This window comes from Podarcis erhardii (assembly GCF_964252035.2).
Source record: "Podarcis erhardii genome assembly, chromosome: 1".
Classification (NCBI taxonomy): Eukaryota; Metazoa; Chordata; class Lepidosauria; order Squamata; family Lacertidae; genus Podarcis; species Podarcis erhardii.
Window position 1 is genome coordinate 13,246,871 of NC_138497.1, and position 26,765 is coordinate 13,273,635.

Here is a 26,765-nt window from a genome sequence, read left to right on the forward strand (position 1 = left end):
TCTTAAATAAGGAGGCTCTTTTTCTCTCTCAGACACATTCGGACGGTATCCCAGAGGAAGCGAGCCATTGTCCCCAGCCCTGCATGGTTCCATGTGTGAGGCTTTCTACAGCCTCATAAACCAGGCCCAACATTTCACAGCAACGTGCCTGATTTGAAGGACGACGATAACAAGCTGGGTGTGAAACTCTTCCAAGACTTTGAAATCTCGCCTCACGCTGCCGTAGTAGAGACTTAAAGCCACAAGCAGGAGCGCACAAAGGAAAATCCCCAGGAACAAAGGCAGTATGCTTGCAGGCCTCTTGTGCGCTGGGATGTAGTGGAGGAGAACAGAAAGAAGTGAGGTTAAAATTAGGTCCTCCCCAGTCATATCGAAACACACCCCACCTCCCCTTTTGCTGGAGAAATCTTAACTTTCGGTGTCATATCACAGACCCTCCAAGTGTCCTGATTCCACCCCCCCACCCCCCGTGAGGTTGGGGACACTGAGAGGTTGCAGTTGACTCAAGGTGACCAATGTAGATGTGTGGGAGATCCAACGCTGAAGAAGCTTCCTGATGTAGAATAGACTGTCCCTATTTTCATCTCAGAAATGTTGGAAGGTGTGATATCCATTATCATATCCATTAAAATGTTAAAAGTTAAACAAACCCTGTGGAGGGACGAGTGCTAACGTATATAAAATTGTACATATGGTTGATGTGAATATGTTATTATTGATTATATATACCCAATGTATGAGCCGCCTGAGGGGTTTCACTGTTTGTGTTTGGTTGTTGGTAAAAAATAAAAAATAAAAAATCAAATAAATAAAAATAATAATAATTGGATTTTGGATAACTGTGAAAAAAACAACAAAAACCTATCCCCGTTGTTGTTGTTGTTTAGTCGATTAGTCGTGTCCGACTCTTCGTGACCCCATGAACCAGAGCACGCCAGGCACTCCTGTCTTCCACTGCCTCCCGCAGTTTGGTCAAACTCATACTGGTAGCTACGAGAACACTATCCAACCGTCTTGTCCTCTGTCGTCCCTTTCTCCTTGTGCCCTCAATCTTTCCCAACATCAGGGTCTTTTCCAGGGAGTCTTCTCTTCTCATGAGGTGGCCAAAGTACTGGAGCCTCAGCTTCAGGATCTGTCCTTCCAGTGAGCACTCAGGGCTGATTTCCTTCAGAATGGAGAGGTTTGATCTTCTTGCAGTCCATGGGACTCTCCGGAGTCTCCTCCAGCACCATAATCCAAAAGCATCAATTCTTCGGCGATCAGCCTTCTTTATGGTCCAGCTCTCACTTCCATACATCACTACTGGGAAAACCATAGCTTTAACCATACGGACCTTTGTTGGCAAGGTGATGTCTCTGCCTTTTAAGATGCTGTCTAGGTTTGTCATTGCTTTTCTCCCAAGAAGCAGGCACCTTTTAATTTTGTGGCTGCTGTCACCATTTTCAGTGATCATGGAGCCCAACCTATCCCTACACCTCAGCTTTTCAGGCAGCCAGGAGGCCTGCTCCTTGAACAGTATAAAGGCAACACAGGAAGGCGGATAGAGAGAGAGGAGGAGCATTGATCTGCACATAGAAATGTGGCTCTCCCCCCACACCTCCTGCGCTTGCCCAGGATTTGCTATAAAGCAGCCCTCGCTCTGCCTCTTTGCAGCTGTTTGGCAGCAATTCCCAGGCCTGTTTCTGCCCACTGCATGTGTTCCTCTGGCTTCCTGCCCTCGAATACAGCTCTTTGGCACGCCCCAGCTCAAATAGCAACAACACACACCTCCCTCCGAAAGGAGACTGAATAACAATGATGAAATCTAATGGAGCGTTGAAAGGATTTGATTATATACAACAAGAACAGGATTACCATAATTAATGCATGCACTTGGATACCCTCGTCGCCATCTTTTAAAAAACAAAACCCCTTTCAGCAAAAAAACGTGAGCACTTAAATACTTCTGAACGCTAGGCAGCTCTGGCAAATTATTTAATGCTCATTGGCAGCTTATAAAGAAACGAGATTCCGTGGCTTCTGCCTGTAACACGAGCCTTTTATATCCAGTCCTTTCAAATTGGGAAAAAAAGGAGAGTTAGTTGGGCACTCGGTGCGGCATAAAATACAAGCAGGCTTAAAATGATCATCCGAGTAAACATTCGACATGTTTTAATTTTCACAGGCTGATTTAGGAAGGCTTTCTCTTTCTTTTAATGAAATGCTTGTGTGTGTGTGTCATAAGCGTTCATCTTAATTTGTATTAATTTTGGTATTTAATGGCATTTACAATGTTTTCATTTGCATTCCTATTTTATTTAAGTTTTCTGTGAAGCCTTTGGGGAGGATACCACTAGTCTCGATACTCTCGTAGAATCACAGAATTGTAGAGTTGGAAGGGACCCTGAGGGTCATCTAGTCCAACCCCCTGCAATGCAGGAATCTCAACCACCCCTGACAGATGGCCACCCAACCTCTGCTTATAAACCTCCAAGGATGGAGAATCCATCACCTCCTAAGGGAGTCTGTTCCCCTGCTGAACAGCTCCTACCCTCAGAACGTTCTTCCTGATGTTTAGTTGGAATCTCCTTTCTTGCAACTTGAATTCATTGGATCAAGTCCTACCCTCTGGAGAAGGAGAAAACAAGCTTGTTGTTCCCTCTTCCATGTGACAGCCCTTGAGATACTAGAAGATGACAATCATATCTCCTCTCAGTCTCCTCTTCTCCTGGCTAAACCTACCCAACTCCCTCAACCGTTCCTCATATGGCATGGTTTCCAGATCCTTGACCCCTGTTGTAGGTGTCAGGAGTTCAGCCTACACTCGAGTAGGGCCCTGGCAGAGACACATGCCCGACTGGCATGTTTCCTTCCTCCCGGTCGATTGTTTGGGAGCTTCATAAGCTTTCTTCAGCCCGAACATCACAGCGACTGATGCCAACCGACACCAGCACACTTAGGGATCCGCAGAGTTTGCGCATCATGCGAGTGACAGACCTCAGCAACTCAGCATTTTGGCTAATCTACTTTATTTACATATAAACACACAGAGAGCACTGCAACATGGCTCTCTCTCTAGCATCAGACAGCAAAGAGAAAAAGAACAAAGGACAATAGTCCCACTTCATGGAACACAGCAACACAAACATCCTGTCTCCGTCACTTCCCACTCTGTGTAGTCGAAACATATACCGTCATGTGAAAGACAACAACTCTATGACTGCAATCATGGAGCAGGAATTCTAACAGTAGGACCAGCCAATTCTGATGCTCACCTTCCAGATGATGATTGACTCCAGATCCTATCAGCCCCACCCAGCTTGGCTGATCGGCAGGGATGATGGAAGCTGCAATCCAGCAACACATGGAGTGACATCTTAGAATCATAGAATCATAGAGTTGGAAGAGACCACAAGGGCCATCGAGTCCAACCCCCTTTTATATATTTGAACATGACCTGGGGCTTCCCTGGAGACCTAAGGGGGAAGCAAGATCTTTGGGAGCGCTGATGCTGTGAGCCCTTTTGCCCTCTGCTTAGGTTGCATATATGTGTAAATAAAAACATATGTCCCAAGGACACCACAATCTCTGTTGACCTTCATTAAGTGCAACCTATTCAATTATTATTTGCTGATTTAAATTTATTCTTTACTATTATGTTCTAATGGATTATTGAATATTGGTTGATTTGCTATACATTGTTCATTTCATTCCAGTAGTGATGTATGGAAGGTAGTGATCATAAAGAAGGCTGATTGCCGAAGAATAGATGCTTTTGAATTATGGTGCTGGAGGAGACTCTTGAGAGTCCCATGGACTGCAAGAAGATCAAACCTATCCATTCTGAAGGAAATCAGCCCTGAGTGCTCACTGGAAGGACAGATCGTGAAGCTGAGGCTCCAATACTTTGGCCACCTCATGAGAAGAGAAGACTCCCTGGAAAAGACCCTGATGTTGGGAAAGATGGAGGGCCCAAGGAGAAGGGAACGACAGAGGACGAGATGGTTGGACAGTGTTCTCGGAGCTACCAGCATGAGCTTGACCAAACTGCGGGAGGCAGTGGAAGACAGAAGTGCCTGGCGTGCTCTGGTCCATGGGGTCACGAAGAGTCGGACACGACTAAACGACTAAACAACAACAGTTCATTTCAAAGTTATGCTTTTATTCTGACTTCTTTTATATTGGATCAGATGGTTATTAGGTGTGTGATCTTTGCTGTCTATTTTGTTGTTTCTTCAGCTTTTAGACCGCCTTGTGTGTAGTGATTTAGAAAGGTGGTACCATACCCTCCAACATTTCTCCAATGAACATAGGGATGTCCCATTCCATGATGATAATTTTACTATTTATACCCCACACATCTTACTGGGTTGCCCCAGCCACTCCGGGCAGTTTCCAACGTATATAAAAACATAATAAAACATTAAACTTCCCTATACAGGATTGCCTTCAGGTGGCTTGCGGCATGGGTAGGCAAACTAAGGCCTGGGGGCTGGATCCAGCCCAATCGCCTTCTCAATCCTGCCCATGGACGGTCTGGGAATCAGTGTGTTTTTACATGAGTAGAATGTGTTCTTTTAATTAAAATGCATCTCTGGGTTATTTGTGGGGCCTAGGAATTCGTTCACCCCCCCCAAATATAGTCTGGTCCCCCACAAGGCCTGAGGGACAGTGGACCAGCCCCCTGCTGAAAACGTTTGCTGATCCCTGGCTTGGGGGTTCAAGTAACTCCATACCCTCCAACATTTCTCCAATGAAAATAGAGCTATTCTAAGGAAAAGTGGGACATTCCGGGATCAAATCAGAAACCGGGATGGCTCCTCTAGATCAGGGAAGTACTTGGAAAATAGGGACACTTGGAGGGTCTGTGGTATGCAAATAAAAAGTGAAATGAAAAAATGAAAATGAAAAGAAATGAAATGCTGTTAAAGGCACAGGAAGGGGCAGAGCTCAATGGCAGATCATATGCTTTGCAGAGAGTTGGTCCTTGGCTCAACCTCTGGCATCTACAGTAAGGCCAGTTGCTGGTTCTTGTACTTGTGTCCTGCTTGGTAGCTTCCTATGGCCATTGTAAGAACAGGTTGCTGGACTAGATGGGTCACTGGTCTGATCCACTAGACTAGTCTCTTCTTATGTTCTACAATTCTGGAAAAGCACTGCCAGTCAGTGTAAAAAAAAAAAAAAAGAGTAAAGGTAAAGGACCCCTGGATGGATAAGTCCAGTCAAAGGCAACTAGGGGGTTGCGGAGCTCATCTCGCTTTCAGGCTGAGGGAGCCGGCGTTTGTCCACAGACAGCTTTCCGGGTCATGTGGCCAGCAGGACTAAACTGCTTCTGGCACAATGGGACACCATGATGGAAACCAGAGCGCACAGAAACGCCATTTACCTTCCTGCCACAGCGGTACCTATTTATCTACTTGCACTGGTGTTCTTTCGAACTGCTGGGTTGGCAGGAGCTGGGACAGAGCAACGGGAACTCACCCCATCGCCCAAGAGGCTCTGTGGTTTAGACCACAGCGCCACCCGCATCTCCAGTCAGTGTAGACTGAGCTCAATGGACCAACTGTCTGACTTGGCAGAAGGCAGCTCCCCCTGTTCTTATATGCCCTGTTGATGATCCTGTGTGAGACACACTGTCATACCAATATCTACTGACAAGCTGCTGAGTGAGACAGAACATCGCTCTGACCCAGCGTTGCAAGTTTTATGTAAGTTGCATTGCCATTATTTTATAACAACAGTCTTCTTTTATAAAGCTGCTTCGATATGGAAAGTGCTACCGAGCGCCTGATCTATGAGTAGGATAATAAGCATTTTTTTATATTAAAAAAATTCTGTACAGAGTGTAACCATTTGCCTGGTATATGAGCGCAGCCAGTATGGGGAAGATTAAATATATATATAAACACCGCTGTGGTCTGTATCGTTATGGGTAAAGGTCCACTATTTGCTCTGGCCTATTTAAATTAGCTGCTATTACTAGTCCCAGAATTCATGGTAAACAATTAAGCTGTCATGCAGAGGTACAGGGAGGAAAGTAGAAGTCATAAAGGCAGGCAACCCAACCCATAATAATGTATCAAAAAGTGTGTGTGTTTGGGGGGAAGGCAGAATGCTAAGAGCAAATCATTTTAAAGAACCCGAGAAAGCGAATCAATGTTCTCTAATAGAGTCGGGGGGAACTATTTGCAGCAAATGATTTATTCATCTCGAACGAAGCCCTCCTTTCCGCTTGCAAATTATCTCTGAACAGGCTTCCATTTTCTTTGTTAAATCGATTGCTATTTAAAATTACTCTCTTTGTGCTTTCTGTGAATAAATGTCAGCCTGTGGCTCGCTCGCTAACTCCTTCCTGTGAGGGACTGATTCAAATGTTATTGCACTTGTAGACTGAATATATATATATATATATATATATATATATATATATCACACGCACTGTAGTAGATAGCATCTGAAACATACAGTGTGAAATTGCTTTTGGACACAGAAAACTGCTCCATTCTCAATGCTGGAGCTGGGGTTGCTCAAACTGTGTCCTGGGGAACAGTTATTTTGAAGCCTATCAGGGTGGAAATTAATGATGAACTCCAAAAAACAGGGTGCCCAGCATGACCAACTGTCCCTTAAGATGCAAAGCTATGGGGAAGTGCTATAGGGCACATGAGGACTTGGGTAGCCAATGAAGTGCCCCCCAGATGTTGCTGGATTGCAACTCCCATCACTTCCATCTAGCACAGCCTTTCTCAACCTGTGGGTCCCCAGATGTTGTCGAACTACAACTCCCATCACCCCTAGCTAGCAAGGCAAGAGCTCAGGGATGATGGGAGTTGTAGTCCAACAACATCTGGGGACCCACAGGTTGGGAACTGCTGAATTCTAGCATGACTGTCATGAACTGGTTGGACGCAGAGGAATGGTGGAAGGAACCAGCTGGGGAACCACCAAGGGAAGAAGGCTCAGAGCCTGGAGATTGGTGGTGCAATGACGATGAGTGGCCAGAGGGAGAAAAGGCAGAAGACTGGGAGGAGAAGGTGAAGAGGGCTTAGTGAACTGGGAGAGCCGGTGGCAGAGGGAAGTCCAGAATCAGAGGCAGAAGTAGGAGGAAGGACAAGAGGCAGAGTTGAGTCGGGCTGGTGAAGAGTCATGAGGGTCTCCCCCTCCTGCTACAACAAGCTCCCCTCCCAGCTTGTCTTCCAGAACCAGAAGAGGCATGAAAAGGGAGGAGGAGAGGCTGGTTCACACAGGCGCAGTCTCTGATTGCTTGGGAAAAACACTGGAGAGGCAGGGACTTTCAGTCTCAGCAACTGATCCATGGGGCAAGACCTACTGGGGGTGAACTGTTGTGTTCATTGGGCCCGACACTTTGCCAAGTCTGTGCAGATCATGTTCTTGCTCATAAAGACTTACGGTAACTTCAACTTGCACGGTGTGATTTACTGCCGGCTCGCTCCTGACAACGACCAGCGGACAGGGATGATGGGAGCTGTAGTCCAGCAACATTTGGAGGGCACCAGAAGTGATGTCAGCTGCTTGACAGGTGGTTGTGGTTGGGGGGAAATGGCCTCATGGGCCAAATTGGACCTGAGATTAGCTTGCTGTCAGATGGTATATTACACCAGTGAAATTAGCTAAAATGTATAAGACAAATAATAAATGTTGGAAATGTAAAGAAAAAGAAGGAACATTTTATCATATGTGGTGGGAATGTAAAAAAGTTAAGAACTTCTGGGAAATGATATATAATGAGATGAAAAAGATGTTGAAATATACATTTTTTAAAAAGCCAGAAGCATTTTTACTTGGTATTAGAGGTCAGGACATTAATAGATAAGATGTAAAATTGTTTTTATATGCAACAACTGCGGCAAGAGTATTGTTAGCCCAGAAATGGAAACAAGAAGAAATTCTGACAAAAGAAGAATGGCAGACGAAATTAATGGACTATGCAGAATTGGACAAAATGACAGGAAGGATTCGAAACCTGCAGGACCAGAGATTTACAGAAGATTGGAAGACGTATATGAATTATTTGAAGAGCAACTGTAATCAACAAATTACACTAGTAGAACTATAAGAAGTTTTGTAAGGAGAAATATACGAAGTGTTACAAAGTAGAAAAGGATAGAGATATTGGTTATGAGTTTGAAATGTAACAGGGAAGATAAGAAATGCATACTGAGAGATTAGATTGGAAAATTTCCAGACAGGATTGATGGAAGTAAAAAATTTGAATAAAATGTAAAAGTATGTTTAATTATTGTTGAAAATGATACGTTAAAAAAAACTAATAAAAATTAGAGAGAGAGAGAGAGAGAGAGAGAGAGATAGATTAGCTTGCTGCTGGAGGTTAAAAACTTAAAATGAGCCTGTTGAATCAGTCCAATGGGCCATCTAGTCCAGCATCGTGTTCTCACAGTGGCCAAACAGAAGCTCATGGAAAACGTAGAAGCAGGACCTGAGCACAAGATCATTCTCCCCTCCTGTGGTTCCCAGCAACTGGTATTCCCAAATATTGCTGCCTCTGACTTTGGAGGCAGAGCACAGACCTCATTGCTAGTAGCCATTGATAACTCCACCATCCCCAATTTTGTCCAGTCCTCTTTTAAAGCAAGCCACCCCTAGCTGTGTTTTTTTAAAACAGCAGTGTAAAGGAGCTCACCCCCATATCGTAAATGAAGTATGTCGAAGGAGACCTAATGTGAATTGCTACTCTCAGCTAATGTTTTATTCCTTTTGCAAACCTAGGCTATTAATAATCCAAGCAGCAAGCCATCATCAGTCAGTTCCACAAATGGCCCACGGTGAACATGTTAGAGATTTCAACTTACCAACTATGTAGTCACAGCAGGAAATGTCTAGATAGAAAACAGAATGAAAGGGATGTATTATTAGCACTGCAAAGAAGGAACCTCTTTGGACTAATAAAAAAGGGCAAATTCGGTAGAGGACCTAGCTGCAGGTTGGAAATTGCTCAGTTAAAAGGCAAATGCAGATTTTACACGGCTCACTTGCAAAAATAATGAGCTGGAGGATTTTCACTGAGAAAATAATTAAAGCTGGTTCTGCTGATTCCACTTTCTTCCTATACATCAGGTTGGGGAGGGCTGTCGTGTGTCTGGATTCGTCTGTCCAAAATGGTGTCCGGGTGGAATTTTTGGGGCCAGAGTCATAAGTGGGTGGAGCAACACATGCAATTATTATTATTATTATTATTATTATTATTATTATTATTATTATATACTGCCCTTTGTCTGAAGGTCACAGGGTGATTTACAGCACAAAGACAGAAAATGAGAACACAAAATATGAAAACAAACCAATAACCCCCCTCCCCCAAACACAATTCAAATGCCATAGCTTTAGCTAAGATTCCTGCATTGCAAGGGATTGGACTAGATGCAGACCTTTCAAGTGTCCCTATTTTTTAAGGACAGCCCCGGATTTACAGAAGACATCCTGGTTTATGGTTTGATCCCAGAATGTCCTGCTTCTCCTTAGGATGTCCCTATGTTCATCAGAGAAAACTAAAGGACTGGTTATAGAGGAAGGTTCTTGCCTGGTGCCTAAATATATGTAATAAAGGTGACAGGCGAGCCTCCCTGGGGAGAGCATTCAACAATCAGGGAGCCACCACAGAAAAGGCCCGTTCTCATGTTGCTGCCCTCCAGACCTCTCATGGAGGTAGGTAAAGGTAATGGGACCCCCTGGCCGACTCTGGGGTTGCGGCGCTCATCTCGCTTTATTGGCCGAGGGAGCCGGTGTACAGCTTCCGGGTCATGTGGCCAGCATGACTAAGCCGCTTCTGGCGAACCAGAGCAGCGCACGGAAATGCCGTTTACCTTCCCGCCGGAGCAGTACCTATTGATCTACTTGCACTTTGATGTGCTTTCGAACGGCTAGGTTGGCAGGAGCAGGGACCGAGCAACGGGAGCTCACCCCGTCGCGGGGATTCGAACCGCCGACCTTCTGATTGGCAAGTCCTAGGCTCTGTGGTTTAACCCACAGTACCACTCGCATCCCCTCTCATGGAGAGGGCACACAACTAAGGGCCTTAGATGACATTGCAGGGTCTGGGTCAGTTCTTATGAGGAGAAGCAATCCTTGAGGTATTGCAGCCCTGTGCTGTTCAGAGCTTAATAGGTCAAAGCCAGCACTTTGAATTGGGCCCAGAAACTAATTGGCAGCAAGTGCAGTCAGGTCAGGATTCATGTAAGATGCTCAAACTGTTTTACCCTGGTGAGCAACCTGACCACCCAATTATGCACCAACTGAAGTTTCTGAACAATCTTCTGAGGCAGCCCCACATATAATACGTTGCAGTCATCTAGCCTAGAGGTTACCAGAGCAGAGACAACAGATGTTAGGCCCTCCTTGTCCAGATAGGGGCGTCACTGGACCACCAGTCAAAGCTGATGGAAGGTACTCTGCGGTACAAAGGCTACCTGAGCCTCAAGAAGCAACAATGAATCCAAGGTACTCTGCGGTACAAAGGCTACCTGAGCCTCAAGAAGCAACAATGAATCCAAGAGTGTTGAAGCTATAAGTTTAATTTACATAAAATATTATTTTTAATTGCATTGTATTTTAGTTGCAAGTTGTCGTAAAAGAAAGCTTTAGACATATAGCCATTATCTATGTGACATATAGCCATTACTTTTCCATAGGGTGTATTAACTCAGCTCGGGACTCCTCTCCTGACTTGTCATGAGTTAAACCTTAAGACAGTGGGAAGAGATGTAATCTGAGTGCCTTGCCAGTGTTTCAGTTACAGATAGGTAGCCGTGTTGGTCTGCCATAGTCAAAACAAAACAAATTCCTTCCAGTAGCACCTTAAAGACCAACTAAGTCAGTTCTTGGTATGAGCTTTCGTGTGCATGCACACGAAATGTATCTGAAGAAGTGTGCATGCACACGAAAGCTCATACCAAGAACTGACTTAGTTGGTCTTTAAGGTGCTACTGGAAGGAATTTGTTTTGTTTTGCCAGTTTTTGTTTTGTTTTTGTTCTGCCAGAATTTGTTTTGTTTTGCCAGTGTTTGTAAATGTAAATGAGGTTGCTTGCAACACAGTGCTGTACACAGTCAGTTGTACATAGTCAGGAGACAAATAGTCCTGCAAGAGGAGAATAGATGGGTGTAGGAATGATTAAGCCCAGAAGTGCCAGCTTGGCCCCCACAACTGTGGATGCCCTGGGCCATGGGTACCTGGGCCATGGGTACCATGCATGGCCCTGGCACCAAAATTTGTGCATGCCCAGCCCCTTCATGGGGAATTTTGTGAGTGTTCAGGCACCCAGGGCCCCAGGGAGTTAGCACCTATTATTAAGCCTCTTCTCTTTCCACCCACCATTCTCCCTTTTTCTATCTTCTTCCGTCCCAGTCCCCCCCCCCCCGGCCGTCTCCATCATTAACTCAGCAGCTGTGGGATTCAGACTGTGAGTTTGCTGAGTTAACATGCAACTTGTCCCTGATGACAATCAGCAGATGTGCCACTAAATGGAACAGTCTGTTGTGAAAGGGGAAATTCCAAAACGTGTGTTGGGATCTGTTCTCAGATAAACATTCTCCCATCTCTGTTGAAGCTTCATGATGAGACAGAACACACACACACACACACACAAGCGCAAGAAGAGCCATGACAGGTGAAACAAGGAAATGGAAATTTCTGAAAACATTACAGGGAGCAGATAATAATGTCATAGTATTTATAGCTGCAAATGGAAAGCATTCTGAGAGTTTATAGGGGTGAGAGGGCTCTTTGGTGCTGTAGGGAAGCTGAAATGTTCTTTTTCATTGCACAAACACCCACAGGTCTTTGCAAAGCATCATTTTTAGAAAAAAAAATCCCAATTGTGTCCATCATATCAAAGTGTTTAGATACCGACCATGTAGGATAGGACTGGCTGCAAATTCATGGGGGTCCAGGAGTATCAAGCTGTAAAAAGTGCCCCCTGCCCCCAATGTAACCGATCAAAAAAGTGGCCATTTGTAACCCACTTTAACCTATTCTCTCCCTCCCTCTCTGCTACCAGCACAATTTTTATAGCATTTTCTTGCCTATGCAAACCTTCCCCCCCCCCCATGCTAAAATACCAAGAGCAGCTGCAATTGGAAATGCAGGAAAACATGAATTGAAAATTTTGCAAGGATATTGACATTCAGAGAACTGAGAATCCCCTCCCTTTCCCCTCCAAAGAGATTACATGATTTAATTCCTCAGATCCTAGATTATGCATTTGTGGTAGTTATCTTAAAGCTCTATTTCAGGATTTTAAAACATAATCATACCAGGCGACTGGAAAGATAGGAGTTTTATTGAATGTCTTGAGCAGAGAATACTTTGGGTAAATGTTCATTTCATCTCAAAGATGAATGGCAACGTCAATGGGTTTGCTCTTGTTGCAGAAATATAGCCCATTGCAAGAAAACAAGGACTTTGGAACCAGTCCTCTGTATTATTTCCCAAAAGAAAATGTAACACAATAAAATGCTAGGATGTGGGTGGGAGTGAGGGGAATAAGCTTTCCTTTTTTTTAAAGCAACTCTTATTACATTGTGGATCTATCATCCAACAGTGTTTTGGAATGGCATTTGTTGATAATAAAAAAAAAAAAACCCGCACACAAGTTGAGATTTAGGAAGAAATGTACTGCAAATGGAAAAATGTCTTTGGTGCCAGAAAGCTTTCATTTCCCAATCCGTAGCTGAGCCTTATTGATGGCGTGTGTGTTGACGCACAGCAAAATCACATTTGTCAGAGACCGTTTGCGCTGAAGCACACAAGTGGAGGAGCTGGCAGCCAAAAAATGAGGATCCCTCACCCTGTTCCCTGCTCTCCTCCCTGTCTTACTAAAACATTTCAGGTGTGAGTTTTCCATTTTGGACTTGAGGCTCCAGATAACTCTATAACAGCTGGTGTAAATGATAGAAAGCAGAATGTGGGTTGAAAAGCTGCAGTCCTAAGCGTGATGACTGCTGCTGGGAACTACTGAACTCAGCTCTGTCACTACATACGAAGCTGCCTTACCGAGTCAGTCCCGTTAGTATTGTCTACACCAGGGGTCAGCAACTTGCAGCCCATGCACCGGATGCGGACCAGGAAGACCATTTTACCGGCCCCCGAGCCGCCCCTGAACTGAGCGTGCTGCGCTAAATTGGCACAGCGCTGCGCGGGGACTCGCCGAATGGTGCTGGAAATTGCATCTGAGCAGATACTGGAAAATCGCTTCTGCACATGCCCAGATGCCAAAAATCGATTCTGCGAAGGTGCAATTTCTGGCGTCTGGGCACGCGCAGAAGTGATTTCCGGTGCCGCGGACATTCATAGATGTGATTTCTGGCATTGCGCTGTGCTGGTCCGGCCCATGAACGATCTTCGTGGGAGTGATCTGGCCCATGGCCGGTAAGCTGTGCCGACCCCTGGTCTACAGTGACTGACAAAGGCTATCCAGGGTTCCAGGCAGAAGGCATTCCCAGCCTTCCTGGAGATTCTAGGGATTGAGCCTACAACCATCTGCATGCAAGTCAGATGCTCTATCACTGAGCCATGGCCCTTCCCAGTCGTAATGCTGAGGTGTGCTATAGTGCTTAGCTGACTGTAAGCTTGTGAAACATGGACCACTTATAAACGCCATCTCCAACCCCTTGAAAGATTCCATCAACGGTGTCTCCAAAAATTATTACACATCACTTGGGAAGGCAAACTAATGACAGTGTACTGGAAAAAGCAAAGATCACCAGTGTCAAAGCAATGATTCTTCAACATCAACTTCGTTGGACATGTTGTACGGATGCCTGATTTTCGTCTTCCAAGGCAACTACTCTATTCCCAACTTAAAAATGGAAAGCATAATGCTGGTGGTCAACAAATGAGGTTTAAAGACTCTCTCAGGGCAAATCTAAAAAAATGTAGTATAAACACCGACAACTGGGAAACACTGGCCTGCGAGCGCTCCAATTGGAGAACAGCCTTAAAGTCCAAGTGTCATGGACTTTAAAGATGCTCAAACTCAAGACGAAAGGGAGAAACATGCTAAGAGGAAGGCATGTTTGGCAAACCCTCACCATGATCAACTCCCACCCGCAAACCAATGTCCCCATTGTGGAAGGACATGTGGATCCAGAATTGGCTTCCACAGTCACTTACGGACCCACTGTTAAAACCGAGTTTATGGAAGACAATCTTACTTGGCTATGAGTGATTGCCAAAGAGAAAGAGATTGCTTCGCATCATCTCTATCAGGCAAATTGTTGTACTAGTTTCCTTAGACTGGTTGACACCAAGGTCCCTTCCCAAGGCTATGGTTCCATGGCTTACAGAAGCACTCTCCTGCAGATTCTGTCTCTGTGCATTTCACTCTTAACTCGGGCAGCATAAACAGAAGAATACGAAACCAGGTCAATATTTTTGAAATTAGAGCAGCTTTTTGGGTTTGTGTGGCCTACACACAAGCCAATGGAACCTTGACGCGCATCTGCCTTCCCAGAGTGCTCTTCTTCTCAGCCTCCATTTATACCTTGTCCAATCCAGCAACTGATTTCTTATAATTAGTTTCTATGCCAGTCAACCATGCCTCTGGAAGTCTCCAGAGGGTCTTCAACGTGGCTCCAGGTACAATGAAAAGGCCCCAGTGACAGTTCTGGGGTAAACAGATGGTTGGAGCTTGCAAATAAAACCTCAAAGGGATAGGGTATGAGAGAGACCAGCTTTGAGCTGTTAGTGTCATATATCAGGCATACCATGAACACGTCCAATAATTTCTTCTGGTTCCTGGAAACGAACTCTTCTCCCTACTTTTTGCTTCTGACTGAGAGCTTTGTTCACGGACGATCTTTTCCTCAATATGGAAGGAAGGCTTTTGGTGTAGTGAGTCTAAAAAGAAAAAACAATATCTATATCTATCTATGCACACAGACGACGACCAGAGCAACATCTCAGGTGTTCTCTGAAAAATGTCTTCTGAGAGATTGCAGCTCGGCTCAAACACAAGAAGCTGCCTTATACAGTGTCAGAGCATCGGCCCACCCAGCTCACTATTGTTTACACTGACTGGCAGCAGCTGTCCATGGTCTTGGTTAGGGAACATTTCCAGCCCTACCTGGAGACGCCAGGGATTTAACCTGGGACCTTTTCATACCTGCTAACTGTCCCATTTTAAGTGGGACATCCTGGAATCAGAGAAGTCAATCCCGGCTTCTGTTTGCATCCCGGAACATCCTGTTGTTTGGTCCAAAAGATGCTCATTCTGGCACGAGGCAGCAGGGTCAGGCCAGACCACCAGACCAGAAGGCACTCTGGCGCAATCCTGATGATGTGAGCCAGATCGCTTTCTAGACCCTTCTGACTCACGCCAGAGTGCCTAAACCAGAAGGTGCTCTGGCACAACTTTGCTGATGTCCCAGTTTGGGAGACAAAAATGTTGGAGAGCATGCAAAACAAGTGTTCTCCCACCAAGTGTGGGCCCTTACTCTGCTTTCAACAGTGCATTCTCTCTCTCTCTCTCTCTCTCTCTCTCTCTCTCTCTCTCTCTCTCTCACACACACACACACACACACACACACAGAATGGTTGCCCTCATTCCTCGTTTTTCTCATAGAATGGTTGCCCCCATTCCTCGTTTTTATCATAGAATGGTTGACCTCATTCCTCGTTTTTCTCTAGGAATTAAAATAGCCCAGGGCTGCCATACTTCTGGATTTCAAAGGCGGAATTGGGGTCCGGGGGAATTTCCGAAAGGTGGTGCTTTGTCCTGGAACTTAGACAAGTCAAATCGTGGGTTGCTTTTTTTTTGCATTTTCATAAAAGCTCAACAACTTTTGGGGTGCCCTGGTTTTTACTTTTTGGAAAAAAGCAACCCAAAAACAACTTAGCTGGGAAGGGATTGTATATCTCTCCCATGCCAATATCGTTAAGGCCACATTTTATCTGTTTTACAAATTAGGTCCATTATTACAGTAATAAAGCGGGATTTGAACATTAGGATTTCCTAAAGATATTTCAGTAAAACTATTGATGGAATTTTAGTTGGGAAGAAACATGATTTACTGTTGCAGAGGATTTGTTTTAAAAGTCCTTGGTAAAACTCTGGGGATCTGCCGTCATTAAACATACATCTTTCAGTCAAGATGGCTCGGCGATGATTGCTGAAATATGTTTTTTTATTATTATTGTTCCTGCCACGTCAATAGCACATGCAAGCGCAGATTCTTTTGTTTTCCTAGGGCTATTTGTCGACCCCCTTGCCTTTGTGTTCTTCCTAAGACCAGGACGAAAGCCCTATAAAAGCCTTTCAGATATGAAGCCTCTTTATTGCTGGATGAGATGGAGAAGTCTAATGCTGCTTTCGATTACCATAAAACTGCCAAGTTATGAATGCCTCAGGAATAGCTACACGGACAAAGTTGTTACTGGGTTACTATAAGCTGCACAACAATGGAAGCTTTGTCTGAAATTTTGGAAGTTCTGTAAGGATGTTTGTAGGCCGCAGCCCCTTTGCAACAATATATATATATATATATTTTAAGGCCTAGGCCTAAGTGCCATTTGCTCAGTGTTTCTAGAATGCATACCCGGCAAGTGTCCCAGGAAAACTGTGACATCCCGTTTTTTATCGCGAGAGAACAGAGGCCATTTTGGTTGATGTGATCTTGGGTGATTTCATGGCATGATTCTCACACACACAAAGGAGGTTTTTTTGGGGGGGCACAACATGAAATCTCGCGAAATTGCAACAACCAAAATGGCTGCCGTGCTCTTGCAATTTTAAAAAATTGGAAAGATGGAGTCTGGGAAGATGGCGTCCCAGATTTTAGCTTCAAAGTGTTGGAGGGTATGAGAATGTTATTGAAATTTCACGTCTTCCCAACACCATGAGGTCCCAGGGCAAATTACAAGAATTTAAAACTAAAAATTATAAACAATGCAAAACTAGTCCATTACATACTAGCACTTTGGACTCAGCTATATTAGTAAAAAAACAGTGTTTTGGATGCATTATAAACATGCAACACCAGATAGCGGTGGAGAGTAAAAAAAAATTCTATGCGATTTTACATAGTGGTTTTGTTCTTTTGTTACAGCGATTTAATTTCTGACTCATTTATAGCATGTATTTTTTCGGTGTGTAGATCTACTCCTGCATTTAAAAAACAGTTCATGTAACTTGGAAATTCAGATAAGAGGTTCTCCAAGTCCCTAACTCTAGAGCCCCACATCACTGCAACTGAGCCAATCTCAGCCAATTCCTGCCCACGGACGTAGTGATAGCAGCACAGATCCATCTCTTGCCACCAGAGAATGCTCAGTGCTTCTGTGGGCTGTGAACACACTGGTAGCAACAGCTTGGAGAGGTATTCCGAGAATCCACCTTACCTTTCCTTCACAGTGCATTGGAGAATCTGCAGGAACGCCTTCATGCTGCAAAAAATGGACACCTGCGGAACTTCTGTAAGTCTTGAGAACTTTGCTGGTTCATGGCTTCTGCAAGGATCGCATAACTCAGTTAGCATAGATTGGCCAAGTCACTAGTGGGAGGCTCTTCTGCATAAGACCCACCTAAATGGAATGATACGATACAATAATCTTTATTGTCATTGTCTCATACAGAACAACAAAATTGAAAAAATCTACATCAGACATTCAAAAACCAACAAGCCTGCTATCCCAGCTATCCTAGCCTGGTTAACCCCCTAAAAACTCTGATACCCCATAATTAAATACAATATGCTTCCACAAAGACTACCTTACACTACGTTTAAAACCAAAATCGCATTTGGATAAAAACTGTTTCTCAGGCGGCTAGTCCTAGGCTTTATAACCCTGTACCTTCTTCCAGAAGGCAGAAGCTGAAAGAGATCATTTCCGGGGTGCGCACTATCCTGCGCTATCTCTGCAGCTTTCTTATGACACCTGGAAGCATAGATTGGGAGCTGCACAGTTCATAGAATCATAGAATCATAGAGTTGGAAGAGACCACAAGGGCCATCGAGTCCAACCCCCTGCCAAGCAGGAAACACCATCAGAGCACTCCTGACATATGGTTGTCAAGCCTCTGCTTAAAGACCTCCAAAGAAGGAGACTCCACCACACTCCTTGGCAGCAAATTCCACTGTCGAACAGCTCTTACTGTCAGGAAGTTCTTCCTAATGTTTAGGTGGAATCTTCTTTCTTGTAGTTTGGAACCATTGCTCCGTGTCCGCTTCTCTGGAGCAGCAGAAAACAACCTTTCTCCCTCCTCTATGTGACATCCTTTTATATATTTGAACATGGCTATCATATCACCCCTTAACCTCCTCTTCTCCAGGCTAGATAGATGATATAGATAGATAGATAGATAGATAGATAGATAGATAGATAGATAGATAGATGATAGATAGATACAGAGTATGAACACAGGAAAACAGCATAAGCAATATGAACTCTTCTTCCCCCCATTTCCTCCTGCAGGAATAAATACTTGAGACAAGCAAAGTACTTTGTAAATGATGCCTTTGTACGGGTTCATGCAGCCTGGTTCAATTATTCCAAAACCCAGCAATTTTCTCATATCATTGAATCTGGTTTTATTGCAAATAGGGTCATAGAAATAGTCATTCCCAGTGATAATGGACTTAGTTTATCTTAACTATTAACACTTCCAGAGGCTGTGTGCTCTGGCACAGATACAACATTTATGTATATATATGTGTGCGGTTGTGCATATATTAATAATGAAGTAACCTTATCTCGTACAATCTGAAAACAAAATCGTGTAATGGCAGGCAGCAAAGTGTGCTGGTGTAACTGGAAGCGGGTGTATCAGGCTCCCCAAATGGGCTGATAATGAATTAATCAGGAGGGATGCTTCCACTGTTCCTCTGGCTTCCCACGCGTCAACTGATCCTCTGTTCAACATTCCAGCTCTAATGTTCTAGACGCATTTGGTAAATAATAGGGTATAGCCTCCTTTCGCAGCAAGAGCGAAGGATGGGGTTCCCCTTTGTCAGGTGCAATTATCCAGAGCCGTGTAAAACAACCACAAACATCATGTCCCATTGCAACCTGATTAAGAACCTAAGAACATAAGAAGGGCCGGCTGGGTCAGGCCAATGGCCCATTTGGTGCAGGATCCTGTTCTCATAGGGGCTGAACAGTTGCCTGTGGGAAACCAGCAAGCAGGTTTTGAGCGCAAGAGAACTCTCCGCTCCTGTGGTTTCCAGCAAAGTGTGTTCTCCCTAATAGAGAGCACGTGTTGCGGTGGGGGCCAAAAAGGCCACCCCACTGTTGTTGGGCAAACTGGCCACATGCTGTGATTGGGCAAGGAGTGTTGCTGGGGAGAATGTTATGTTGCTAAAGTGTGGGAGGGGTCAGAGGTCTTAAATACAGGGCTTGCAGCATGGGGCCGTCTCTTGAGCTGAGTGCACCGGATCACTCACCCACCCTCCCTGAAAGGGGGGGGTTTCGTTGTCCTCTGACCTTGCTATGCCTGTCATGGGGTCATCTGCCTTGGGTCAGGGGCCTGGTAGGAATTTGTCCATTTGGCTGATTGGCTGTTGCCATTTGGTTTTTGCCTACTGCGTAGCAAATTGTCACAACTTGTAAGGTTGGCGGTTAGGCATTGGTTCAAATTGGTTGGTGGAGGGGTAAGTGCCTACCCCTCCAATGGTGGAAAGGGAATTCTGTTAAAGGAATCCAGGGGCTTGCCATTCTTTTCGTCCTTGTCCCTGGCATCGGACTTGGGCCGTGCAAGCCACCAGGAGCATGAGGGTGAGAAGTGAGGAACTGAGGCCCAGCTTCATTTTCTCCCCAAAAATTGTTTCCCTCACTGGCTTCCGCTGGAATCCGGAAGTCAGTGCTGTCCCTGGGGCAAGGACAGATAGTCGTAACCAATGCCTAAGCAACCACTCACGTGTGTGTATTTAAATAAAGTTGTGGCCAAATTCATGCTGAAAACCTTAAACAAAAATTGATGTGTGAAGTGTGAGTTATTGGGGTGGCCTGGGGGACCTCGACGCGCAACTAATATTCAGAAGCATTGCTGCCTCCAACCATGGAAGCAGAGCACAGCCATCATGGCTAGGAGCCATCAATAGCCTTCTCCTCCATGAATTTGCCTAATCCTCTTTTAAAGCCACCCAGGTTGGTAGCCATTACTGTCTCCTGTGGCAGGGAGTTCCATAGTTTAATCTGTTTTGCGTGAGGAAGCACTGGCGGAGGAACTGGGATGCAGAGGGAGCGCACCGCTCCTGGCACCACTATTCCGGTAGGGTGCCATCGCAGTGCCCCCCCCGGACATGTGCCACCCCCCCATGCACCGGGTCCCATGCCCCCCCAGGCGGCATGCCACGCCCCCAGAATGCGCACAATGCCCCTGAGGGTAGTGTGCCATGCCCCCAGATGCATGCCATGACCTGGGGCGCCAGCCATGCCCCCGCCAGCTCTCCGCCCCCGGTAGTGGAGCATGCAGCTTCACCACTGTGAAGAAGCACTTTTTTTATCTGTCCACGAGTTCTAGTGTTATGAGGGAGGGAGAAAAACTTTTCTCTGTCCACTTTTCCCATGCCACGTATAATTTTATAGATTTCTACAATGTCACCTCTTCTATGCCTTTTCTCTGAACTAAAAAATCCCAAATGTTGCAACCTTCCTTCATAGGGGAGTTACTACATCCCCTTGATCATTTCGGTTGCAATAATAATAATAATAATAATAGTAATAATAATAGTAGTAGTAATTTATTTATATGCTGCTGATCTGACTGGGTAGCCCCAGCCACTCTGGGTGACTTCCAGTAAATTATGAAACCACAGTTAAACATCAAACATTAAAAATGTTCCTATTCAGCAGGGGTCAGCAAACTTTTTCAGCAGGGGGCCGGTCCACTGTCCCTCAGACCTTGTGGGGGGCCGGACTATATTTTGAAAAAAATAACAATGAATTCCTATGCCCCACAAATAACCCAGAGATGCATCTTAAATAAAAGCACACATTCTACTCATGTAAAAATACCAGGCAGCCACACAAATAACCCAGAGATGTATTTTGAATAAAGGGACACATTCTACTCATGTAAAAACACGCTGATTCCTGGACCATCCACAGGCCTGATTTAGAAGGTGATTGGGCTGGATCCGGCCCCCGGGCCTTAGTTTGCCTACCCATGCTATACAGGGCTGCCTTCGGATGTCTTATCTACTTGACATCTGATGGGAGGGAGTTCCACAGGGCGGGCGCCAATACCGAGAAGGCCCTCTGCCTTGGTTCCCTGCAACCTCACTTCTTGTAGTGAGGGAACCACCAGAAGGCCCTCGGAGCTGGACCTCAGTGTCTGGGCTGAACGATGGGGGTGGAGATGCTCCTCCAAGTATATAGGGCTGAGGCCGTTCAGGACTTCAAAGGTCAGCACCTACACTTTGAATTGTGTTCAGAAACATGCTGGCAGCCAATGTAGATATTTTCCAGCTCATTAATATCCTATTTGAAGTGAGCTGGACAGAACCGTACACAATATTAGCAGGCTGCTACAAAGTTAGTGGTTTGGGCTGTGTGGGAACATCTCTCCAAAGGCAGATACGCAATCAGTTGAACACCCATGGAAGCTGATACACCACCACTGGAACCACCACTGCTGCTGCTTTTCATGCAAGGCGATATATTCTTAAGGCTATGTGAGTGATCTATTCAACTGTACCACATTTCCTTCACAATATGGGGTCCATCTTAAAAAGCGGCGGGGGGAAATGGGGTTGCATCCAATGCCGTAAAGTTGCCGTGAACCGCTCTGATATCTGACAACGAAGGGTGGTATACAAATTTAATAAATAATAATAATAAATAATAGTGCTAAGTGAAAGTCGCTAAGTGGGACACTTGTTGCACTGACAGGAAGTTGTTGCAGAAGGGAATTTACAAGTACAGTGGTACCTCGGGTTACATACGCTTCAGGTTACAGACTCCGCTAACCCAGAAATATTACCTCGGGTTAAGAACTTTGCTTCAGGATGAGAACAGAAACTGCGCAGCAGCAGCGCGGCGGCAGCAGGAAGCCCCATTAGCTAAAGTGGTGCTTCAGGTTAAGAACAGTTTCAGGTTAAGAACGGACCTCCGGAACGAATTAAGTACGTAACCAGAGGTACCACTGTATGGTACTGGCAGTTGTGTAACAGTTGCAGAAGAATAATAAGCTGTTGTGCAACCAGCATCCACTCAACAGCTGTTTGCTATTGGAGGGAGAGATTTTTTTTTTTTTAAAAGCACATTGCATTAAAAATAAACAGCAGGATGGCTGGCTTTCAAAGGACCCCCCCCCCAAAAAAATGTGTTTTGTATTTAAAAGTAAAATACAAAATGGACCTCTTTTGCTAAAGTATTCCAAGAGACTTGAGACAACCAGCTTTTCTCTCCATTGTAAAACTTTTTTCAAGGCAAAGCTGAAAGATTGTATGGCGAAGGGCTGTAGCTCAATGGCAGAGCATCTTGTTTGCTTGCAGAAGGTCCCAAATTCAATTCTCAACATCTCCAGGTAGAACAAAGAGATCCTCCATGTGAAGCCGTGGAGAGCTGCTGCCAGCCAGTGCAGCCAGTACTGAGCTAGATGGACCAATGTTCAGCCTCAATATACAGTGGTACCTCAGGTTACATACGCTTCAGGTTACAATACGCTTCAGGTTACAGACTCCGCTAACCCAGAAATAGCTTCAGGTTAAGAACTTTGCTTCAGGATGAGAACAGAAATTGGGCTCTGGCAGCACAGCAGCAGTGTGAGGCCCCATTAGCTAAAGTGGTGCTTCAGGTTAAGAACAGTTTCAGGTTAAGAACGGACCTCTGGAACGAATTAAGTACTTAACATGAGGTACCACTGTAAGGCAGTTTCTTATTTTGCCGAAAGACAAAACGGGACACACACACACACACACACTGGCTGAGGTTTGTACCTGTTCCTTGCAGGGCAATGTGTATTCTCAAGTCTCCGGCAGGTGCATCAAACCTGGGAGTCCCGGCTCCCAGACCTTCACAGGAACCACCGCTGTTCTCCTTTCCCCTTCTGCAAATTCCTTTAAAGCTGTTAAAGATGTAATCAGACGAGGTGATCAAACCCAGTCCTCTCGAGACCTGGAAACAAGATCCAGAGAGGAGCCGTTCAGCTGCAGACCAGCCAGGGCTGAAAACACTAAAGTTTCCATTGGAATTAAATGAAGGGACTTGAATTGCTCAGAAAGGGAGAAGGCGAAACTTCAGCAAAGACTGGCAGGCCAAAAGCACTGGGCCCCTTCTTGGACCCATGAGGGATCTATGCAGCTCATAACGGAATCCGAAAGCAGAATCAAACACTTTGCTGTTGAAGCAGACTTTGCCAACAGAGCGTTTAGCTGTGCGATTTTCCTAGATTTTGTTTTCACTCCTACGGCTGAGTAGTTTTATTGCTGGATCAAATTAAAAGAAGAGGAGGAGGAGGAGGAGGAAGGGCATAAAGTCACAGAGAAATTGATTCTTCTTTTGCTTCATGATGTCTGCAAACACGAAAGCCACAGAAAGCTGCAGTGTGGATTTTGCATGAAAAAATGTTGCGTCCTTTTTACTTTCTGCAGGAGGGCTTAGGATATGAGATCTTAAGGACCTAGAAGAGACTGTACTTTCCTCAGCTGCAATGGTGTGAGCTAGATGGAGTCCTCTTTATTGGCTTGGGCACAAACAATAGATGCCGTTTGGTATTGCAAGGGGTTGGACTAGATGACTCTCGTGGTCCCTTTCAACTCTACAATTCTACAATTCTATGTTGGGCAATAAAGAGTTCTGTTCAGGCATTCACAGGGCATGTGGAAGAATCAAGTGTGGAGCGGGCATGGCATGTACAGTAGGGTTACCAGACGTCCCCAGTTCCTGGGGACAGTCCCCGGATTTGCAAAACTGGCCCCCTACAAAATCCGTCCGTGGAATGTCCCCAGATTTGCAAATCTGTCCCCAGGAAACATGGCAGTGGCAGTGGCAGCCTCGGCAGCCTCAGCAGCCCGGAGCCAGCCTGGTAGCGCAGTTTGCTCTGGCTGGCTTCAGGAGCTGCTTGCTGCTCACTGCCGTGGCGTCCACCATTTTTCCTGCGCCATGGCAGCGAACAGCTCCTGAAGCTAGCCAGAGCCAATTGCGCCACCAGGCTGGCCTCTCCTGGGCAACGGCTGCCTGCCCGTGACTCCCGAGCCTCCCCTGATCTGTCAAAACAAAGGGGGTAGGGGGAAGGAGATTGAGGAAGGCTCGGGAGTCACAGGCATGGGGCGCGCTGTTGCCCAGTCTCTGCGCATTTATGTTTCCCATGTTCAGAAAGTGAATGGACTGAGAGATGACTCAAACACTGGCAATAAGCTAGCAGCATCTGCCTGCACACCCAAGGGCTGCTGGCTAGCTTATGTCACTCTCCAACAGAGGGCAATTTCCAGGAGGTGCTGTGACCCCAGAGGTGCTTGTCTCCCTCTGCCCAATGGTTGCACTGGACCTGCCCACCCCAATATCCCTGTTCCCACCACAGTGATTCCCCCCCCCCTCCACTTGGATGCCTTGAAAAGAGGGTTAAACAAGTTCAGGGAGGTAAAGACTGTGTTTTGCCCCCACAGTCGGATGCAGCAATGAGGAGGGGAGAGGGCTGCTCTTTGACATGGCATTTGAAAGCTTCCTCCGTTCCTAGGATGGAGGTTGAAATCAGCTTTCGGTCTGAGCGGATGTACACAGCAAAAGTGACTGTTTGCATTTGGCCAAGGGAAGAAATTTCAATTTGGCCAGGGAAATAAATTTCAGGTTCTGCATCTAGTTGTCAAGAAGCAGCTGTTTCTTTGAGAAGGGATGGATGTTGTTTCAGGAAGTGCAGGCCTGCTAATTCTCTGCTCAGCCTGTACCTTTTGGTGATGGAGAAGGCAGTTGCTCTGATCTGCTGGCACTACCAAAGTAGGTCTTTTGGACAGAAGCCCAGGGCCCTGCTCAGCCACAGGAGCAGGGGAAGCCCAGATACAGCAGCTCTGGCATACCATGTTTTTAAGTATGTGAAGCAATATCATCTAAAAAAGGGACTCCACCATAAGACCATTAAGCCCAGAGTCTAAAATTACAAGTTGGTGTGTGGAACATCAGTAGGCTAATTTCCACACACATTCACCTCTACCCTCTAGCCTCCATCCTGGTGACAGCAGGCTGATTGGCGCTGTGGTCTAAACCACTGGTCCTCTTGGACTTGCTGATCAGAAGGTTGGTGGTTCGACTCCCTGCAATAGGGTGAGCTCCCGTTGCTCTGTCGCAGCTCCTGCCAACTTAGCAGTTTGAAAGCACACCAGTGCAAGTAGATAAATAGGTACTGCTGCAGCAGGAAGGTAAACAGCGTTTCCGTGCACTCTGGTTTCCGTCACGGTGTTCCGTTGCACCAGAAGTGGTTTTGTCATGCTGGCCACATGGCCCAGAAAGCTGTCTGTGGACAAATACTGGCTCCCTCGGCCTGAAAGCGAGATGAGTGCTGCAACCCTATAGTCACCTTTGACTGGACTTAACTGTCCAGAGGTCCTTTACCTCCCCCCCTTGGTAGAAGTAGCTGGACCACAACTATCTTGCCCCCGAAGCATCTCCAGCTGGTCCAGTGAAGGACTGCCCAGGTGTGTGCAGGGCTGCAAGGATGAACCTTGGAGGAGATTGTGACCTTGCAGAAAAATACTGCCCAAGGTTGCAACAATGCAACCTTCTTGCACAAGACGCTGCCTTGACTCCTGACTCCAACTCCCGCATCACTTGGTACTGGGCCAAGAACTCTAACCCCTCTCTCCTTAAGACCAACATTCAACTTGGATTGAAAGAGGGTTTTTTTTCTTTTTCCTTTGCCACCAACACACTCAATCAAAATAATATTTTGTTTTCAACTCTGCTCGGGGAAGGGCTGCAGCCCAGCAGCAAAGGATCTGTGTTTCATGCAGAAGGTCTCACTTTTAATCCCCAGCATCTCCAGGTAAGTCTGGAAGAGGCAACCTGCCTGAAACCCTGGAGAGCCATTGCCAGTTAGCACACACGATATTGAGCTCGATGGACCAATGATCTGACCCAGGATAAGAAGAAGAAGAGTTTGGATTTGATATCCCTCTTTATCACTACCCAAAGGAGTCTCAAAGCGGCTAACATTCTCCTTTCCCTTCCTCCCCCACAACAAACACTCTGTGAGGTGAGTGAGGCTGAGAGACTTCAGAGAAGTGTAACTGGCCCAAGGTCACCCAGCAGCTGCTTGTGGAGGAGCGGAGACGCGAACCCGGTTCCCCAGATTACGAGTCTACCGCTCTTAACCACTACACCACGCTGGCTCTAAGGATAAGGTTGCTTTCTATGTTCCTAGATCCTAATGACAAATTCAGAACCAATCTCATCGAAAGAAGAACCCCCTCGGTGCATATCTCTAGCATACTTTGTTGATTTTTTAAGGTTCAGCACAGAAGAAACATAAGGAGAGGAGTCAGATTATTGTACGTTTCTCGAAAGTCACTTACTTTCCGGAGCTTCCATGGATGATGGTGCTGCTTGCCAGGAGCTCCATCTGCAAGTGAGCTACATACAGAGTTTTTCCGCCTGTGTATATTGGAGCAGCATGTTTAACACTCCTGTCATTTGTCCGAAGATCAAGTGAGGGGAAAACATCAGTGCCAAGAAGCAGCAGCAGCAGAACAGCTACAGCCTGTGGAATAAATACAGGCTCCTCTTGGCCTATGAAAGCTTTCGTTTGTATCTCTGTCTCCACTTCCTCCTGTTGCTCTTGAAAACTGAAATAGATTCTTGCTTTTGAACGTGCAGCCTTCG

General features: G+C 45.7%; 1 protein-coding gene across 3 annotated transcripts; it reads right to left on the reverse strand.

Moving 5' to 3' along the window:
- Positions 1–26,543, reverse strand: LOC309344612 (nutritionally-regulated adipose and cardiac enriched protein homolog). Of its 3 annotated transcripts, XM_081867196.1 has the most exons (6): positions 26,459–26,543; positions 22,892–23,069; positions 17,352–17,534; positions 14,720–14,852; positions 8,811–8,837; positions 1–308 (listed from the first exon to the last, which is right to left on the reverse strand). In XM_081867196.1, exons 3-6 carry the CDS (start codon positions 17,367–17,369, stop codon positions 106–108), a joined length of 381 nt encoding a protein of 126 aa, XP_081723322.1. In that variant the 5' UTR covers positions 17,370–17,534; positions 22,892–23,069; positions 26,459–26,543; the 3' UTR covers positions 1–105. The 3 variants fall into 3 exon arrangements, with proteins under 3 accessions (XP_081723322.1, XP_081723323.1, XP_081723321.1); XM_081867197.1 differs by lacking the exon at positions 26,459–26,543 and having other exon boundaries at positions 17,352–17,459; positions 22,892–23,305; XM_081867195.1 differs by lacking the exon at positions 26,459–26,543 and having other exon boundaries at positions 22,892–23,305.
- Between the last annotated feature and the right edge of the window lie 222 nt (positions 26,544–26,765).

Excerpts from the sequence above, each read along its gene's own strand:
- LOC309344612 (XM_081867196.1), bottom strand. Across the intron at positions 8,838-14,719 it reads AATTATTGGACGTGTTCATG|ACATTTCCTGCTGTGACTAC; the intron begins GTATGCCTGATA and ends TTTTCTATCTAG. Across the intron at positions 309-8,810 it reads CTGCTGTGACTACATAGTTG|CGCACAAGAGGCCTGCAAGC; the intron begins GTAAGTTGAAAT and ends ACTACATCCCAG.